Raw genomic sequence first — 21,912 nt, 5'->3', positions numbered from 1 at the left:
CACATTCAGCCTATACTCGTCTCGCTCTACCAAATAATCGACAATGTGTTTAGTTTTAATCTACCCGAACAGAATGGGTGTAAGTAAACTATTATACATTATCAAATTGAACTTTGTTTCGTTGTAATAACGTTCTTTTTACTTAGTCAAATGGGCTAAGGGGTGACGTGAGAACGGGACAGAAAAGGACAGAATGACTGCGTTAAAGTTACTGAGTCCAAACGAGTTTTTATGTTTGGAAATCGTATTAAGCTTTTGTCGGAAACTGTTCCACTCAGCGGGCATAGTTGAGTTGCGGACAAACTATCGTTTGAAGAGGTGGGGCTGATTGGCTCATTCTGTCATTGCGCGCGAATCGAGTGTTCGGAATTCAAACATTGTCAATTGTGTTCGAAATTTGAAATGTTTTTGTGAACAATAGTGCAAGTGTTCCGAAATGTCGTCGTTACATTCTGATGATGATCAGGAGGAGATAAATGTAGATTCTGACAGCAGACTCTCCGGCCAGTGCGACAGAAGTGGTTCCGAAGACCATGACTCCGACTACCACGACAGATACCGCGACTCACCCCACATCACGGAAACCCAGCCGCGGGTCAACTTACCATTTAGCATATCGAGACTATTAGGAAAACAATTTGACATAGAAAAACGTAATTCTGGTGAGAGTGACGAAAGAAGTGACCAGGACACAGAGTCTGAAAGTGCCAGGGATGATGGGAAGGACAATTTAGCTTTGAATTTTACCCATAACCCTATGTATACGAACTCTGGGTTATTGTTACGGCCCGGGTTAGGTATTGGTGGTGGGTATGGGTTTTCCACCAACCCAGGGGTTGTGAGGGTGCCAGCTCATAGAGCCTTGGGTGCGTTGGGGGCTTGGGGGGTGGCTCTGGATCCTATGAGGCAGGCAGCCGCGGCGGCCTTTGCACACCAAGTTGTAAAGGATAGATTGAATGGTGAGTAACATTTTCTTATAATAAAATATCATATTTTTTTATCGCCTAGAGCTGTACCTTAAATCAAGTAAGTGACAAACACCTGATGAAAATGATGTTATGTAGCTTTATATGAGCCAGCATATATGTGTCATATATGTTACGTGTGTATAATTTAAGTTATATGAATTATGATGATGAAAATTTATAAATATACTCTAGGTTTTAAATTATAATTTAGAAGCATATTAAAATTAATATAGCATATATTCTTTGTTTTTATATACATATATAGACAAATAATATATATATTTATATATATATATATATAAATATATAGAAAACAAATGCTAAAACACCGATCGAGCCAAAATTTCTTCGTGTTATGTAATGTTTTGAAAATATGCGAACATAATAAAGTAACTTTAAATAACTTGACTTTTGTTATTACATAAATCTTTTATAGATTTAAACATTGGAAAACGTATGCTGTTACGTTAAGTAATTTATCATTCAAATAAAAAAAATCGATGCAACATAAAAAAATCTCTTTTACTTAGGCTCCTGACAACTAAACTAATACAATAATAAATCGAAAATGCGAAAATTATCTTTCTCATAATGTCAAACGTAAAGCTTTTAAATTTCGAATTGTAATCTCAAACCGATAAATCACTTTAAGTATGCACCTATGTAAATCTGTGACCGAATACAGATTAAAAATAAACTTTTTTTTAATCCTTTGAAAAGTGGCAATGTCCGGAATTATCTGTTGCGTGTGTCACTATCGAAGGACTGTTTTTTGGGTATACTAGAATTTTTGGATTTTTTGTGTCCTTTCGAGACGCCTACGTTATAATTTGTCGCGCCGAGAGTCGCAGGAGTAATTTAGACGTTTTTTCTAAGGAAAAAATGTTTTTTAGCGTGTTAGTAGCTAATCGGTGTTGGTATGACAAACATAGTGACATGTTATATTTTTTTATTGAATATAGCCGCGTAGCATTTAAGTTAAATGATCTAAGATGTATTTTTTAAGGAATTAGATAATGTGCTAGTTGTCTAACCACTATTAGAATTAATACATATTATCATAAACAAAGAGAAGTAATTGGTAGGTAATAGGTATATCAACCTGTATTATAACTAACAGTAGCTATGGGTTTTGTTTAATGTCATTTCGCCAAAACATTCACTATAGGTACAAAACTTTAACTATTTGAAGTTTTAATGTGTAGAAAAGTAAGACAATAAAAGTATAAACTGATTCTAATCTACAAAAACGATTGTATTTTTAGCCATTATCACAGTTAAAATCGTTGTTATTGCGAATCTCGACGCGTGTAGACCTCCCGTGTTGTTTTTTCGACCGCAACGGAAGTGCGGACGCCTGTAATTGAGATAGTTGCGTGAATTGGCAACACTGGACACGGAACTCCTTTGTCATCTTAGCGCCACTAATTTGACATTTGAAATAAGAACATCCGCTCCGATGATTTACTTTTTTGTAGGCTGTCAATGACACATAAATTTTTTATTTTATACCTTTTTGAACTTTGGGTTTATATTTAGAAATTGAAAATAAAATGCACATTGGAAAATGTTTAATTGGTAATAGACTATTATGAAATAGCTAGAATTGAACCGAAATATAAAATACTTACAAAATATATATGTTTATACTTTGTTCAAAATATTTATTACCTTATTAACATAATTTAAATCTAAACGCTCGGATTTCAATAATGAATTCACATTTAGAGTACCTTACTCAGTCTAATTACGCAAATTTTTAAGAACGTCCGGAATTCCTATCGGATTTTTTATTTAATTATAGAATTTTTGTTTGACAGCTCAAGTCTAGCAAATAATAAATTTGGGTTAAGCATCGCTTTTCTATGTTATTTTGTAGTTATATTGTCACTTTTCTAATCTACAGGGTCGTGTACCTTTGCATCATCGTTTGTCAGTCAATAATCTGTGGTACAAGAAAATTGTGTTATCTGGAGCGTATCTAAACAGACTGCTTAGGTTCCGTTTGCGGTCACTTAGCTGCTCAACACGAAAGTGCTAACTGACTTGGTTAGACGCTTTTTATCTTTTAACTATGAAACATTGCGATTTGTAGAAAATAAACAAAAAGGGGACGCTTATACTAATAATTAAATAATTGTGTGTGACAAGCACGTTCAGCTAGCGACGACAACTTTCCTGATACAGTGGTGGGAATACTGGTTTAGGTAGGTATCTGTAGTTCACATTCTAGAATGACTCCAATCCCACATATGTAAAAGATGGATGCAATTCCTTAATTGTTATCTATCATTGCATAGAAGTAGCTATAGTTCCTTTATCTTATTAACAATAATTACCAGAAATTAAGGCAACGATCAGATTCCAATACGAAACGTATAATATTGTTTTACAGAATTTGAATACTGATTTTGTCCATTATTAAACGTAAACAGTTCAATCAACTTTAGGCGTATAATAAAAATTGCTATAGTTTTGAAATCAATGGAGAGTGTAATAAGCAGTGTAATGGTTATCGCTTCCTGTTACAGACCGCACTACTTAATAGTCTTTATCTTACAATTTAGAATAGAAATATTTTGTTCGACAAGTTTATTAAAGCACTGGATCAAAATCCGAATATTATTTATTCTCATAGTAAATTTAGTTATGTATTAATTAATAATAATGATTTCTTTATTTATTATTTATAATTCCAAGTAATTTATTAATTGTTGTATTAGTTTTACTATTGTCCTAAACGCTATATATTAGCAGCTTTATATATTTTTTATGTAGAAGGATGCAAACGGGCAGTAGGCTCACGTGTTGTTAGGTAATACCGACGCCCTTGGATACTCACATAGCCAGAAAGCTCGCAAGTGGATTGCCGGCCTTTTGAGAATAGATACGCTTCTTGAAGGATCCTAAGTCGTATTGGTATGGAAATACTTCAGTGAGCAACTGGTTCCACATACTGGTGGTGCGCGGAAAAAACTGCCTTAGGGAACGCTCAGTTGTAGAACGACCAACGTCGAGGTGATACGGATGTAATTTTGTTACGTCGATTACAATGATGAAACTCAGCTATTTGCTAACTCACCTATCATATCAACATGCGTATTTTAATGCATGAAAATAAATAAATAAGTGGCAGTACCACGTTTTTAGGTCTCAGATTTCTGTATCTGTTTCATGATCATTTGTCAATTTGATAGGCAATTAGGTGATCAGCCTCCTGTGCTTGACACACATCGTCGACATATTGGGTCTGAGGCAAACCGATCTCACGATGTTTTCCTTCACCAGTTTGAGAGAATGTTAATTGCGTATAAAGAAAGTCCATTGATGCACAGCCGGGTTCGAACATACGACCTCAGGCATGAGGGTCGCACGCTGAAGACTAGGCCATTACAGCCCATCGCTTCTAAAAATAAATTTTCAAAATTACTTAACTATAAATAAATATATACTACATATGGTTATGAATATTGTGAATTCGAATCGAGAATGATATCATCAATCTGTTTTGAATGACGTCATTTGGGTTACAAATTTGAACTAAGCAATTACAATTACCTAAATCGTGATCATTCGAATTTTATTCATGTGTTATGTATATATGTTCAGTTAGCAAAGTAATCCATTCAATACCTTTATCATAGGAAAGGTAAAAAGTTTCCAGAAAATTCTATAGATGGACTTATCTAGTCCATGGAAAATCTAAACGCCCCTGGTACTAACGCACAAACATATCTTTAATACAGCATCTCAGTAGATAGATTAGAATAAAAACAAGCCACACCAGTATATATTGAAAATCATTAATTGTTTTATTTCTATATTTTATCAGTTAATGTAATGTAACATTTTACATCCCTTAAGAATCCGTACAAAAGTTTAGTCGTTTGTGAGAATCATTCACAAAAACGAAATAAAAGATTTTTTATCTATTGGTACATCCATAGAGTCATCGAGTTCTTCACCAAATAGAATTAACTAAGGCTTAATAAATATACGAATCAACAGACAATTGCAGACCAAAACTCATCACACATAATTTTAATTTTTTTAATTGACTTATTACAATACAAACATCAGACAAAAGCCTTGAATTGCGGTTTTATAATTTCAATCTAAAATAATCTTTAACTTGGTGAGCTTAAAGTATATTTGACGTTGCTCTTAAAACTGAGCAGTATTATTTTGTAATATAATAAAATCCGTTTCAATTCGCAGCCGACACGATTTGTAATTACGAGTAGGTCGGGTTTAGTACAATATTTAAAAATTGTCACATCAAATTTCAAGATATTATGTTAGGTATAGACCAAATTACACGGCATTCAAAAACGTGTCCCAAAATTTAATTTAAAAGACAACAGGCGTCCTCATAAATAAATGTTACCGTTGAACCAGTAATTTGCAAAGTTATCTTAATATTGGGTCAATATCGTAGATACTATAAAGGATTAAAAGAAGACAGTCCGAAATTTATTTCATAACCATCTAAATTATCATAGGATGGTTTAGATAAAAGCTATTTCAGACCATATTTGCATTTTATCTAAAATTATTACAATCAAATAAACGAAATCTCATATCAACGTTTGAACTTCGCCGATGTTTTAATATTATAATTAATAGCTGTTTGTATATAATTGCTTTACAATATTGTTTATTGACGTTATTTGTGTCCATAAAGCCTTGATTATGTAATGACGAAGCTTAAAAAGGTGTATTAAGAAATAAATTGATGTCAAAACGCCGTAAATATATCATATAAACTCCTATAAACAATCCACATAGATATATGTCAACAATTAATAATAATAATTGATACGGGAATAATCCTAGTATAAAAATCATAATATGCAATTTTTTAAGTCAACTTTATCGGCGTTGTAAAAAAATGTACCGTCACATTTTTCGGTTACGCGTCACATTATTCCGTTAAGCGTCACATTTTTCCGTTACGAGCCATCTTTTTCTTTTCCCTACCACAGTTGATTCGAAGAGATTCTAAGCCATTAATAACAAAAATATATAATACCGATAACAATGATAGTAATAATTCTATTACAATTAATGAAATTCTGTAATAATCTTAGTATTAATAGGGTAAAATGAAATAATTGTATTATTTGTATTCATGTCTATGAGAATAAAAGCCTCTTGTAAAACTTTATCTTATTTAAGTTTATTTAACCAATTTCTGTAAAGTTGCATATAGTAGATCATTTTTTGAAAATAAGGTCATAAAGAAGTTTTACTCCTTACGTGTGTACACTAGTACACGCATACATTTTTTTTATTGAAGCCGTTTCATTCTTACTTAATTAAGCGATTATGACGATGCGGCGGCACGAGGTATAAATCTTTTAGGAGACATTACAGTTAATATATTTATTTACACTTCGTTGCAGAAATACAGTATCATTAAAATAATTAAATAAAAAGGATTGACACCCTCATTTTTGCGCGATCTCCAGGCAGCCATTGTAAGATTTTTTGATAAAATTAGATAAGGTGTGCGCAAGAAGTACAAAACTACATAAGTCATAAAATGACAAAACCAATTCAAATAGTGAAAGGGACAATAATAAAAAAGGACAAATGAAAAAGGGAAACACCTTTCTAAACCAATCACACCTCGGTAATCCCGATTGTAAGAATGTAAGTGAACATCACTTACTGAAAAAGGAATATTTAGTGAATACAATCTGAATAATTTCTTCTGAGACTAACCAAGTATTTTTTTTACAAAAGTAGTAGTAGTAACAAATAATAATCACCTGACAACTAGTAACTAAAAATGGTTGAGTTCCAAAATATGGACGGATGAGCTCTGCTTGAACTATAGCCTATATAAAACTAAATAAGTCTAACCGATTTAGCAAGAGTACCGTGTCTCTGTTTTACACGATTTGACGGAAAGAGACAAAAAGTACTAGTTTGAAAAGTGTAATTAGAGTGTTATTAAATATTAAAATATTAGGGGAAAATAAAACTCGTCCAACAACTTGTTAGGCATATATATTTCAAAGAAACAAATGGTTTACATAGCTTGGTAATATTGATTTTAAAGTAATAGCATTTCCATAAAACTTTCATGAATATGTATTACTTATATTATATACTGAGTAAATAATATATAAATAAAAATGGATCGCAAATAATGTTGCGAATTCGAGTAATGTATCTTTATTTATTCCTTGAACTTTGATGCAGGTTTTTATGGAGAAAAATTGCTCGGAAAAACTAAACTAAAATTCGATCTTTTTGGGGTAGGATAGCAAAACGATTGATATGAAGCTAATAAACAGGTAGGCTAAAAAAATTTCGCCGGGGCAGCTAGTATTATTACATTTTCTTTTTTTATCAAATCAAATTAAAATGTATTAAATCGTATTGGTAACTATGTACACATGAAACGTTAATATTAAAAAAAAAACAAGGGTCTAACTTATGTAAAGGGTATATAAGTACTACCAGTTCCCAAATCTCTAGCGTAGACCAGGCGAGCAGAACTGGTAAGAACCTCTCCGTCGTTCTTTTAATCGGTAAGTTGTTGGTTTACCATGAAACCGTAACCAAATATTACGCTTCATAATAAAAAATAATAATCAATGGCGCTACAACCTTTTTAGGTCTTGGCCTCAGATTTCTGTATCTGTTTCATGATCATTTGTTAAACTAATAGGCAAGTAGGTGATCAACCTTCTGTGCCTGACGCACGCCGTCGACTTTTTTGGTTCTAAGGCAAGCCGGTTTCCTTACGATGTTTTGCTCCAGCTTTCGGGCTAATGTTATGCGCACATAAAAAGAAAATCCATTGGTGCACAGCCGCGGTTCGAACCTACGACCTCAGGGATGAGAGTCGCAGGCTGAAGCCACTAGGCCAACACTGCTCTGTCTGTCTGTCACTTGACATATTTATATAAATAACATAAGCATAAGAAGCAAAGAATATTGAAACTCATATAGACTATTGGAAAAACAAAATCATCGATACACGATCGTTCCCCACAAAGCCTTTCTCGTCATTTCCCTCGGGAACCTCATGTTATGAAAATTTGGCCCCATCTTTTGAGTGCGATGATATGCGGTGATATTCTCTTAACACCTTTAGGGATGAAAGGGTTCTGTGTAAGCATCTAATATTTAAAAGAATAAAACACATGTGTGCATTTCAATCGTTTATTAATAATTAATGATTGGTACACGATATCGCGTTTCATTTAATTAAAAATTGTTACAAATTATGAGTTATTACACTTCCGTGTTTAGACAATATTATGTAATTCCTATTTTGCTAATGACGTAAATTACGCAATTTACGTTGGGCTAATTTACGGAATAGTATTACTATTTTTATTATCACTATGTCCTCTCGCAAAAGTAGTGTGTTAGTAATAAATTACCGATTCATCAAACCGATTTCTCTAAATTATCTAGTATGTAGGATATTTTTGTTGTTGATGTCCAACAAATAGTAATTTTCTGAGTAGTCGCTGAACGATGACAAAAATGAACTGGTATGTGTAAATTTACCTTTACCTACCTAACTGTACCTAAACAAATAAAAAACGAGATTATAATTAAGCAAACACTAGAAACAACCGTGACTATTAATTTACAGGAGCTAATTATTACATATTATAACAACGATATAAAAAAAAAACATTGGCGCTACAACCTTTTTAGGTCTGTTTTCATGATCATTTGTTAATCTTAAATATAATAATAATGTTAATCTTAAATAAAATAGCTTGCCTATTAGATTAGGTGATCAGCCTTCTGTGCCTGATGCACGCCTTCAACTTTTTGGTCTACGGCAAGCCGGTTTCCTCACGATGTTTTCCTTCACCGTTCGAGCGACTGTTAAATGAGCTCATAGAAAGAAAATCCATTGGTGCACAGCCGGGGATCGAACTTACGACCTCAGGGATGAAAGTCGCACGTTGAAGCCTAGGCCAACACTGCTCATAACAACGATATATCGAAGTCAATTTCCACGTATACTTAAGTATATACTAATAATAACACTAAAACCTGAACATTGTAAACATAATTCTTATAAAAAAACTTCATAAAATAAACCGAAAGCTGTTATATTTCATCGCCAATCCATAACGTGCTAGGTTATAAAAGAAGCAATATTTCAAACGTGGAAATATATGGCTTGGGCGGGCGGTGCCTAAAATATTATATTGCTGGTTTAAGACATATTTACATGTAACGTATTCGATAAAAGTGATTAATTTTAGTGCACAGTTGTTTAGTTAATATAAATTAAATTAAATTATACACATACATACATATATAAGTGCTTGTGTTCGATGTCGTGCGAAAATTCCGGGTATGTTTCCTTATATATGTACGATTAACACGGTGAATAGAAAATAGTATTTTTTACTATAGATTAAGAAGTTGCGGAGTTTCATTGAATAGGTTCTACATATATAAGTAATGATTGTAATGCATTGAGAGCCTAAGCATGCGTTCTGAATCTTTAGTCGTCGTGAGTTAAGAACAGTGAACAGCTTTCTTCATCTATATACAAAATTCAAATAGAGTATTTAGCGGTGGTACTTAAGGGCACGGAAGACGGATTACCTTGTCATTGAAATAAATAAAATATATATATATTTACACTTATGCAGATACATGCAGAGCAAAGTTTTTTTGTTTAATAATAATAACAGCCCGTTCAATTTCCAATCAGGACACAAAAATAATAATAAATATATTTGATTTTTTATACGTTTTATACATTATTTTTATCTTGTTATCCTTTATTCCAGATAGGGAACTATCGAAGGTCGGGACTCTTTCGCGGGAAGGCGTCCTTCAGCTTTTTCCAATGGCTTTCTTTTTTTATTCCTTTTTTTTTAGAAGCCCTCTTCTCCTTCTACCCCTTGGTCCTTTCCATAAAGTTGTCATTAAGGTTCAACTTTATCTGTGTATCTTGCTATATGCCCCGCTTATTGCCACTTTAGGGCATAATTTAAGGCATCTATGACTTTTGTTTATCGTCTTATTTCACGCATTTTATTTTATTTAAAAACGTTTGCATCGATTTTTTCGATTGTTTCACCAATATAATGTTACTTTATCCTGAAGTAGCATAATATATTTATTTCAAATATACATTATATTCGTGTGAATACTGACCGCTAGATTATTATATATAAAAAAACCGTTTTTATAACTACTAGATACTTGCTTGCTTAGGCCATTTTACAATTTCAATTTTAAACACGCACTCTAAACCAATTACGAACAATTTTAAAGAAAATGTTCAAATTTAATTTTCATTTGGGAGGATCATCTGCAATTAAGCCGTGTAGCGATGACAAGGGACAAAATATTTAATGAGATGGCGTGTTTGTAATGAGGTTCTCATGTCATTTGCTCGATTGTTTTGGTGGAATTTGTAATCTGTGCGGCGGTCACGGCCTCGGCTTAAATGATACTTTCGTATAAAATACTGTAGTACTAATTATTACGAGAAATTAGCATAATATATAATATAATTACAGGTTTATTTTATCAGCACTGTGAATGTTAAAACAGTTGTGATACAACCTTTTTGGGTGGGATTCTAAAACTAGCAGCACGAATCATATGCTAAAATCCTTTATATTTTTGACTTATAAGCCTTGGTTAGTCTTGATGTCAGTTTTCTGTATCTGTTTCTTTATTTTTTTTTATAGAAAAGTAGGTGACCAGTCATCTGTGCCTTATGTCGATGTTTAAATCTATGGCATGCCGGTTTCCTCTCGATATCTTCCCTTGATAAGACAAGAGACCAAGGGGCCACAATTCTTTTTATCGTAAAAAAATGGAATTTGAGCAATTATTTAGTGTCATTCAGGTAATCTGAAAATTTCTAATACAACTTGCGAAAAGTTGAATAAAGTATTTTTTTTAAATATAGTTCTCGTACTTCGTTCGGAAATTTAAAGTTTAATATGAATTAGAGAATTACTAATGTAGATACAAAACTCAAAATGCTGATTTTAATGACCAACGAATCAAGTTAAATTATATATTCATATACTCCAAAGTCCAAACTTTCTACCACCGGTAGGCAGTAAGCGCAATTTCATATATTTTAATCCGATTTTTATCCAGCATAACAGTGAGGGGGAAGATGAATGCTCACCATCTAATTGGAGTCTGTCACCTGGGATTACCGCCGCTCGCTCCATCACTCAGATGGTCACATTTGTCTGCACTTCAAGCTAAACTTTACCCCTGAATTATTAAACGTTGCGTTTAAACATGCCAAAATTTGAATTTTTACTATTAACACCTAAACTGATACATTTAGATTCGCTTTTGTTTTCTTACTGTGTGATGTAGGTATCATGTAAATTTGATATGTGCCTTGCCTATGTGCCATTAAAGCAAAATAATACAAATACAATAAAACAATTTATAATCAGTTTCATCCACAGATTAGATATGATCTTGTTTGAAATAAAAATCTTTGATCTTGACCACCGTATTGTATTAGTTTAATACCGATTAAACTAATTGAATACGGTTATTTAATACAATAGTATAACTATACTATATTGTAATACTATAATACACATTAGTTTAATCTGTATTAAACTAATACAACAGTGATCACAATTAATTATATAATAATAATGTAGATACAATAAAAAACCATTTCATCCACATCCAATCTTCATTTTAGTTTAATACAGATTAAAATAATACAATAGAGTGGTGAAGATGAATTATATGTCTCTCACATTAGTCGCTAACATTTATAGGCTAGACTTAACAAAAAGCTTTTTGGTTTGACAAAGATCTACGTATATTTATTACGCAGCGCCATAGGCCCGAAATCTAAGTAATTTATTGTTTATTAAACTACTCTACGCACTTTCAACCCTTCACCGTAAACACCCTATAAAATCGCAATCAAACATTGCAATCACATACATCTCAATTATCCGAGCCGACGGTCAAAAAGGCGAAATGGACTGGCAAAAAATGACCGGCCAAAATCTCATACATATTTAAGGTGCTACACGTAGTAACTTCAATCGTGTCTCGTGAAGTATTCAGTGGCACTGCACTGTTGCAATTGGAGTCAAACAAACGGTCAGGGGGATACTTTTAAATAAAAAAATACGGTAGTAAAGAGAAATTTCATTCACGAGTTAGTATGTTAGTGTGATCGTTTCGTAGCGTTTCATTCTTCACTCTAGAAGCAAAAATATAAGATTGTGATTGCTCAACCTACACATGAAACTGGTGTTCTTATGACTCTACCATTTTTGGAGGATTCCAGAAATTAGATATCAATAACAATAAAAAAATTAATTTAATTTTCCAAAAAATTTAATATATACAATCTATATTATTTAACTACAATGAAATATTATTTAATTTCATGTTTATAAATTACTTTACGGTAATATAATAAACACAACTTTGATTCTTCTCTCTTGATGCCATAGCCAACACGAAATGTTTCGATAAAAGGCTGTTTAACGAATATACTCTTATAGACAAACGGTAACCGTGATGTTCGACATATTTTAATCAGATGTATTCCCAATAACCACATGATATTGTTTTCAAAAGATATCTTTTAAACATAATTCGAATATCATTCGAAATTTGAATATGATAAATCATAGACAATGCGATGTGAAGGAGGGTTATCCCGAGGGATGGTATCATAAAAGTATTAGGGAAAGGAATAAAAGGTTAAACCCTTTCAGAGTTAATTTGTTTGTTAATTTTTCTCGCCCCTTTATTAAGATTAGGGATATAATTGTAAAGCAATTACGCTTTTTCTTTTGAGTTTTATTTAGCGAGTGATCTTCTAATTATGACATTTTAAATTTGTATTTAAAAATGGAATGTTGCGAGCTTGGTGATTAGAACTAATAAGAATTTGTTGTTCGTTCTTTCATCATTTGTAATCTGCTTTCTGCTGTAATCTATCAATGAAAGACAAAGACAATTAAAATATTTGTTTACTTGTGGATCAAGTTATAACACATGTTTTATTTAAATTTTAAATTCAAAAGTCTCTCTTAAGTGCCACCATAACCTATTATATAGAGTGTATCATGATATCACCAATTGTCTGCGTATAAAAACAAATAAAATTGTCCAATAAACACACAAAGTTACTTCATGGCATGTCGGGGTGGAAAAGGGTGGGTTAATACGATTTGGTAGGTCGTAATCTGGTTAGGAGATGATTCATGCGTTGCTATAAATATGGTTTGTGTTCCTTAATGGTTGCTTTTTCAATTACTGTATGAAAAGAAAATCTTAGCTTAAACAGTACATATATGGTACATTTGAGTCTATTAAATTTAGACGTATTTTAATTGTCTATGGACAGTGTTAAATTATTTTTTATATGTATTAAATATATAACCTTAATTTGACCGGTGTTTTTTTTGTTACAGTCTAAGCGCATATTAAATTTTAACCCTAAAAAGTCCCTAGACACCTTTGTAGGGGAACTTAAACTTTATAGGCCGGAAAAAAGCTAATAACTAAAAATAATTAATTGACCCTAACATACCTTCAAATATGACGTGACAATCCAATTAGCTAAAATAATACTGCGACCATAAATATTGCAAATAGGGTTATTAAGTTTAATTTACCATTGTCTTAAAACAGCCATGTATCATGCACCCTTACAAATTACATTATTTGTGGTCACGTGAAGCCGCCATTACGTCCCCCGACCAATGGGAGCGCGCCATTTAATGGGATTCTATTTTTGAAAATATGAAACGCGAACACGATTTTCATTGGCGTTGCCTTAAATACTAAAAGCAATTAGGTAATTTAATTTTAAATTTACGTGCTGTGGTATCGTATTGAATTACAATATTTTAATGGAACCTGCATAGGACAGCGATGTTTCTTAGGCTAAGTGTAGTGTAATGCGGTATCTACGAAGCTCCGGGAGGTAATAATATCTTTTGGTTTTCGATTTAATTCGATATTTAATAATGGAAACTAGGCCTGCCAAAGGCCGCCGTCATGTTTGCACAGAGTAAGATTAATTTTAGACGACACTCTGCTACATATTTTTGACATTAACTTTTTATTCTTTGTAAATTTAAATAATAGTATCTATAAGGTATATTTAAAGCCGTAGTAATTTGCAATTGAAAATTGCATCCAGCCAAATCATGGTCAATCATTGAATTAATGTTTAAAATTATATTAAATTACATATGACATTGAATGTAATACTGGTTAATCGACCACTTAAATTATATCTAATAAAATAATCATACAAAAATAATGAGATATCGTGTCCGCTATATTTCAGGCTACGTCAGTGTATAAGAAAAACATTATCTTTGTATATAACATATATAATTTCTCGCAATAAATAAATCTCGTGTTTGTAACAGAACTTAATATGATTTTTCCTAATCCTTTTAAGTACACTACTACCACGTAAATGTAACACTTTGCTAAGCTACCCTATAGATACTGTTTGATTTTCTGATATAAAAACATAAAAAACTAAGCAAAACATTTGTTTTCTTCTTTTTTAATCTTATGGCAATAGTTTTGATTTTATGCCAGTTTCAAGTAAAAGAAACAAAAAAAATATTTATTCAGGTAAAAATTTACTCATAAAAATAGTGGAGTTTACAACAATATCATCAACATTATTTAATAAAGAATAACTTCAATAAAAAATATTTGAGTAAGAAAATTAAATTTAATTTAAAATATAAGTATTTAGATAAACGTTATCGTGCGATGCTATACGAACGAACTTTTTGTATATTAACGATACGATTATATGATATACGATTTTTTCATAATCAATAATTACACTGCAGCGAAAATGGTTTACAATTCTGTTTAAGCATATTCAAGCAATTTATTCTGAGCATTTTGATTGCATACCACTATGATTTGTAGCAATTTATGTTTGATGGAATTTTTATTTATTCATAGGATCGTGATTTCTATCTAATTTCTTCTTATGATGTAATTACGATAGCTTTTATTATTCTTATAATGTATGCATTAAGATTAACATTTATTACAATAATGGGTTAGTAGATGTTTGATAAAGGTAGGAAATTATTATTTTGCAAAACAATGGGCATGTTAATGGATAAATAAAGAATACGGAATATACATATTTGATGTAATATTTATCGTACAATAAATATTTTAGTGTCATAAAAATATATTTATTTTATTTTTCTTTGTCTTTTTTACTTAATTTAGAAATTAGTAATTAATTTCGTTTTTAACGAATAATTAATTTTTTTTTAAATTGTATTTAAATAAAACTAATTAAAGCAGAACTTGGATTGTAGATTAGTAAAATAACTTATAAACGTAAAAAATACATAGCTTTAATAAAATAAATGACGATTTTTTATAACTAACGTTATTCAATTCAGAATGTATGATAACCTCTTCGTTACTTAAAAGTCGGTTACCAAATAACATTTTGTCTTATATTATTTAATTAACTAATTTTATTTTCAGCATCATTTCCAATCACCCGACGGATCGGTCATCCGTACCAGAACAGAACTCCACCGAAGCGCAAAAAACCAAGGACCTCCTTCACAAGGATGCAGATAGCAGAATTAGAAAAGAGATTTCACAAACAGAAGTATTTGGCTTCAGCGGAAAGAGCCTCCCTCGCTAAGACGTTGAAGATGACCGACGCTCAGGTCAAGACCTGGTTCCAGAATCGACGGACGAAGTGGAGGTGGGTTTAATTTTTGACACACTTTGAAAAACTTTGCCCCAGTCACTTTTGTATGGAAATCGTCACGTGACCAAATATTCAGTAATGATAATTAAGCTTATTATAGCAGTAGTGCTTTGCTCCAATCACAATATACTTTGTTCTTGATTCCGTTCAAGAATAATCCTTTAAATCTCATAGTTAACAGACTTCGCTCTTAATAAAATGATCAGTGACATTAGTGTCTTTACGATAGACAAATTAGTAACGACATCAAATGGAATTTGAAAATGGAACGCTACAAAATTCCATGAGCATGTGATACAATACTAGTGATCGTGTTGGTGGCACAGATTACTAATGGACAAGCGCTGTTTGTGTTGGGCACAGATAACAAACGCTCGATACGAACGGCGCCAAGCCACTGCTTTTGTTAAAAAAAATATTCGTGATTCGAGCGTCGATAGGCTTTTGTTTAATTTTAGTTTTAAATATAGGCTGTTTGTGTCGACTGCATAATGATATTGCTATATATTTCCGCAATCAATTTGGGGAATTTAATTGCTTATTAGATTTGGCGAAAATCGGTATAAAATAGATATTTTAGTGGTAGCATAGATACTAGCATAGCTGGTACCGACGGCTAGCTAACACTTAATATCTGAGGTTTATGGGAACAATGAAAGAATGGGACTATTTTTTTATAGACATTAAAAGCTCTTAACACTACTAATCAATTTTCTATAAATACCAATAAAATCGATTTGATAGCAGTCAGTTATTTCCATAGTCAACAAAAATAATCGTCAACTATTTATCGGTTTAGCCCAGGCGAGAATATTTAAGCCCAAAAGCTACACGCTTTAAATAGTGACCATCTAAGCTCAGAGGTGGCTTAAACAAGTATTCATTTCATTTATCACGTCTCCTCGTATTAGCATTCTTGAATGGACGTTATCGCTTGTTTAACTTTGAGTTATCGAAACAATGGTTTATTGTCAGGTTAAACACTTAAGAATTCGTCAAGAACTACTATTATTAGGTTTATGCAATAGGTAACTTTGTTTTTTTATTATATTAAAAGCACATTTTCACAATTCCGTTTATATTTTTCTTTTCTTATCCTGGAAGAGAACGATTAACGGCGACAAAGCCGCCGGCGCGTTGAACTATCTAATTTAGTTATTTTTAACTTTTTAATGTTAACTTATCTTTAATGGGTTTAAGCACGAATGTATTTTTCTCATGACCAGTCGACTACTTTAGAGCAGTCCAGCAAGACAAAAAAATCGTTTAAAAGTACGTAAATTATTTAACAAATTTCATAGAAATTTTTATCTAGACAATTAATATATTTTTATCGATATTCCCACGGTAAAATTTTCTCAGACATGAATACATAAATATTTATTAAATACTTGATATAAAATTGATAATATTAAATGTATGCTTAACACTATAAGCGCGCAAAATATAAAATCGCATAGATAAGAAACCAGAATATAACCTCTTTAATTTTAATGTATCCGTTTTGACGACTATTTATTTAAAATGTCATCGAGAAGAGATTATAAATATAGATTCGTGCAATAATGAATTGACAGTTATCTATGTGTATGACAAATGAAGTTGGATTATCTTTGACTTAGTCATTAGTGAATAATAAAACAATGTTATAATATGTTACCTTTAATTTCGTATTGTTGTTACAACTACATATTATTGGTTTGAAAATAAACTTCAATTGAGTCACTTTCTATTATTAAATTTATTTTCAATTCATTTATTAAATTGCATTTGTTCATACTAGTGTCGAATACACTAGTATGAACATTATACTTCTTCAATGCAAAATATTGATTTAGGCTAAAGACAAAATAAATGTTAGAAATTCCATAAACAATGCAACAAAGCATTACAGATGATACTCTATAGACTATATCATGGAGATAAGGATGTGACAAGACGTATGATATATCGATATAAGATATTTTATGCGTAACTCGCTATCATATTATCATTTATTATAATAGATACAACGATAAAATATGATTCCATTAAGATTAATGTTAAAAATCTAAATTTTCGAGTGTTTCCAATATCAACTGTACATATAGGTAGGAGTTACAAAAGTTGTAGTTTTGATTTCTCAACTAAAACATTTGTAAAATAATTAAATTTAAAAACAAGTAAATTGCGCATAAGCAGGTATTGCGATACACAGGTCCCTGAAACATATTTCCACTAAGACATGAGCCTCGAAAGCATATTGTAAAATTATAATTTTTTACCAATTTAATTATGAAGCATCATATTGACAAATGACGACATCTATGGAGTTCTGATTTATAAAAACAGTAGCTTTTTTAAACTTGACATTTGTTTAAATTTTAACTTTATTTTATCACAGACTGCTTTTGTTTCAGAGCTTTTGAAACTATGTTCCATAGACAGTGTTCTATTTCTTTATTTTTTCGACTATTGTTGCGTTAACTGCATCCATCATAAACACGAAATTTTATTTAACAATAAACTGAAACATTAATATGTGCGTGACTACAAATATTATTAATTTTTTGATATGATATTTGATATAATGAATGACGTTTGAAGAATATGAAAACGTAAGATACGTTTTCATTTGAAAAGACAACACTGCCTTTGTTGTTTGGATCATATTTATTACACTTGACTAGCTTATTTTGTGGAGATATTTCAATGTAAACATAAAATATGCAACAAATATAAATTACGAAATCAATTACAACATTTATTATAATATAGCCATTTAAACACGACTTAGTTGCAAAGTCTAGATTCTAGATTAAGATTTTAGTGCTAAAATCCATTAATACCTCATTAATTCTTATAAATATTCGAAAGCATTAACACGTTGTAATTTACATCATTTATGAGAATCCATTTAAGAAAGCTATTAAATTTTATTAGATGAACATTATTTTTAAATGGAATTAAATTATCTCACCAAATGTCAGGTTAGTATTTTAAGAACGGAAATCTGATATCGTTTTTAAAAAATCTATAACTGACTTCCAACTAAATTGTAAGCTTTCCATAAAAAATCAAAAATATATTAAGACCAACCTGTTTCCTTCAAATACTAGAATTGACATATTTTTTCTATTGTTTGTATAATGTTATCGTACAGAAATAATATAATTCGAAACTTGGACCTGGCGTCGCCTTTTTCGTATTTTAATTATGTATTAAAATATAATCAGTCTATTATAATGAATAACTTTCTGTTGTTACTAAAACGTTTTAGGGTAGAATCATATTGTAAATGCTCGTAGCGTTAAGCTTTTTGCTTCCCCCTGTAAAAAGTCATATCGTTACAATAGCCAGCCAATTAAATCTTTATACATATAGTATATCTGGAGCAGGCGGTAACACAGGGTAACTGGGGAGATACATATTGTATGAGGAACACAACTCGGCAGTTTAGCTCATCAATTATTAACCACAGTGGAAAAGACGAACGGTCGCCTTTTTACATGTATTGTTCGTTGCAAGTTTATTGTCTATTTTTGTGACTTTTACTATGCCTCTTAAGGTTTATTTTACGCTCGTTTTCGTGGGTCTCCGTAAGAGTGGCTTCATTTGTTTCGGTTTATGTTTTCTTTTGTTTTTAGTGTTCTCAACCGCATTTGAGACACATTATATTATTATGTACACTATATATTTAATGACCAAGTAAATTGATGTATTTGTTGATAAAACCTGTCCCACTAACCTTTTTTTAGGCTCAACCAAGGAACAAGGAATTAAAACATTCTTATATTAAAAATAATTTTCAATGAAGGCAATCCTATTCTCACACTCTCAAAGGCAATTCGAGGCATCGAAGCGTAATTTTAACAAATCGAATTGCGATCGAACCACATCTAACACACTGTAACCCAAGGGGAGGAGACTCTTTATTTATTTACTTACCCTGTTTCATTTCCTCCCGTAATTCCTTTCCTTTGTATAAGTGAATATTAAAACTCCCCGAATTAGGGGGACACGATTGTTCTATAAAAACAGTGCTTACACTCCTTACTAAAAGAAACATTTTCGCTCTTCATTCTTAACCAGTTAATTTCCCAGTTGCTATCCTAGTCATGGGATTATAGGTTTTATCGTGTTGTAGTACGCCTTTGAATGACTTGAACGGTTTTTGGCGTTTAGGTCAATTATTTTAAGAAAGATTGTCGTTAGTATAATTGTTGCTTGTAGGTTGTCTCCTTTGGAATTACGAAACAAATCCGTATCACGATTGATACAAGACGTCAGGGAACAACGTCTTAACAGGTTAATGTTGCGTGCTCGTTAATTTACGTACGAGTATTTCTTTTATTTGAATCAGACTATTACGAATAATTACGAAATATTTGGTAGCGTAAACATTAAAGTTTTTTTAAACATTCATTAATTCATATAGAGGCAGCAAATTCAAAAATCAAAACTACAAAATTTATGTATGTGATTAAAATTAATACAAATATTAATAGGATATACAAGGTATCCGTGGATAGTGAGATCGAATTGGGTAGGTCCTGGATGAAATCCAGGACATCCAGAGAAGGGGCAAGTTAAATGTGTCCATGACCGACGAGCATGCATGGTATATGTCATGAAAGGTGGTGAAGTGTAGATTCGTTGTCTTAACCCCTTCGGAAAAAAGGCGTGAATAGATAGATCAGAGTTCCCCAAACTTTTTTGTGTCGTAGACCCCTTGCCCCCTACTTACCTGATATTGATTTCCTGTAAATTTCTAAGCGTAGTGAAGTTTAGTGTTAAAAACTTATAGTAAAAACACATGTTAATTTATACACTTATTAATTAAATTTAAATTAAAACTACTCAAAATAAAATTTTGTATCTGTTATGTAAAATATACGTAACATTAAATAAACATAAAATAACATAAGCAATAAGTCTATATTTTTAGTGAGAAGAATGAACCTGATAATATTATAAGATAGTATGATGTATGTAAATAGGTACTATCAGTTTATGTGTTGAGATCCACTGTCGTGGATCTATCTATCTACCCCCATTTTCATTTCATGGACCCCCAAATTTTTTTTTGCTGGCGTAGACCCCTTGCAGGTTGTCTCCTAGGGGTCGATATAGACCACTTTGGGAATCACTGAGATAGATAGATTAATATATAAATAGCCTGTATAGAAACTTAAATAGATATTGCCAAATTTACTATATATATAGATAATTATTACCTTTTTTCCTATTATACTAGTACCGATATATAGTCAATTTCTTGTTGAAACCAAGCACTTCACTTAGAAATTTATTATATACCGTTTATATATATTATGTACCTTTAATGACGTTGTGATTTATGACATTTTCCTTTACGTTTTTGACATTCAGAAGCATGCGCTAAGACGCATCTAAACTCAATAAACGTATTTTGATTTAGTATAAAGTAAAAAGTAAGAATAGAAAAAATAAAGTTACTTTTAAGTACAAAAACATCCGGCTAAAGTATTAAATCATCTAAATAAAACAGATATTATGAAAACTTCTGAATTGCGAGTGCTTGAACAGAAAAGTTCATTATACATTCACCTCATACATTATTTATAAGGTTTTTAAGATTCATCTCGGAAGTTTTAAAGTGTTCTTTGGATTTATTGTATTGTTTTGACGGCTGCAAATACATCAAGAAACGATATTTTATTGGTTTTTCATTGCAATATGTTTTACTATGAGTGTAGATATAAATACATAATAAATGGCTAATTCCTCTTAATGCTACACCAAGTTTATACAACATATTTTACAGTACAGACTGCGTGTAATATAAAATACAGTAGGAATAACTACACGCTGATAGGAGTTATGTATTTATAATAATAATATCGCCTTTATATTCCGAAACACTATGATCTGTTATCTATAAGGCCTCCTCTAACCCTTTCCATTGATATCAACCCTTTTGCGATTCTTCTCCAGTTGAAGCCTGCTGTGAGATTGAGTTCGTCCTCCCAACTTTTGCGTTGTCGGCCTCTTCTTAGTTTTCCGTCTCTAGGGTACTATATCGCAATATTTTATATTTTTCATATGTATTTATTATGTAATGTAAACATGTGGCCGTAGTAATTTCAATAAATAGCAGAGAAGAAATCATGAAGCATCTGTTAATCTTCTTTACTCTGAATGCGTTCTGCTAGACTGTGGTGGGTTATCTTTCCATGTATG

At 31.5% G+C, this 21,912-nt stretch overlaps 1 protein-coding gene across 1 annotated transcript in view; it reads left to right on the top strand.

Annotated features, from left to right (window-relative positions):
- Window positions 1-303: 303 nt before the first annotated feature.
- The window catches only part of LOC123720397 (T-cell leukemia homeobox protein 2-like), a 28,787-nt gene continuing 7,178 nt past the window's right edge, over window positions 304-21,912 (top strand). The window contains exons 1-2 of the mRNA XM_045676987.1: window positions 304-959; window positions 15,477-15,705. Coding sequence (XP_045532943.1) covers window positions 437-959; window positions 15,477-15,705 — 752 coding nt within the window. The 5' untranslated portion in view covers window positions 304-436. The remainder of the gene's footprint in view (window positions 960-15,476; window positions 15,706-21,912) is intronic.

The sequence above is a fragment of the Pieris brassicae genome, chromosome 2 (genome assembly GCF_905147105.1).
Source record: "Pieris brassicae chromosome 2, ilPieBrab1.1, whole genome shotgun sequence".
Taxonomy (NCBI): domain Eukaryota; kingdom Metazoa; phylum Arthropoda; class Insecta; order Lepidoptera; family Pieridae; genus Pieris; species Pieris brassicae.
The sequence above is the reverse complement of the archived record's forward strand: the minus strand, read 5'-3'. Positions and strand labels throughout refer to the sequence as shown.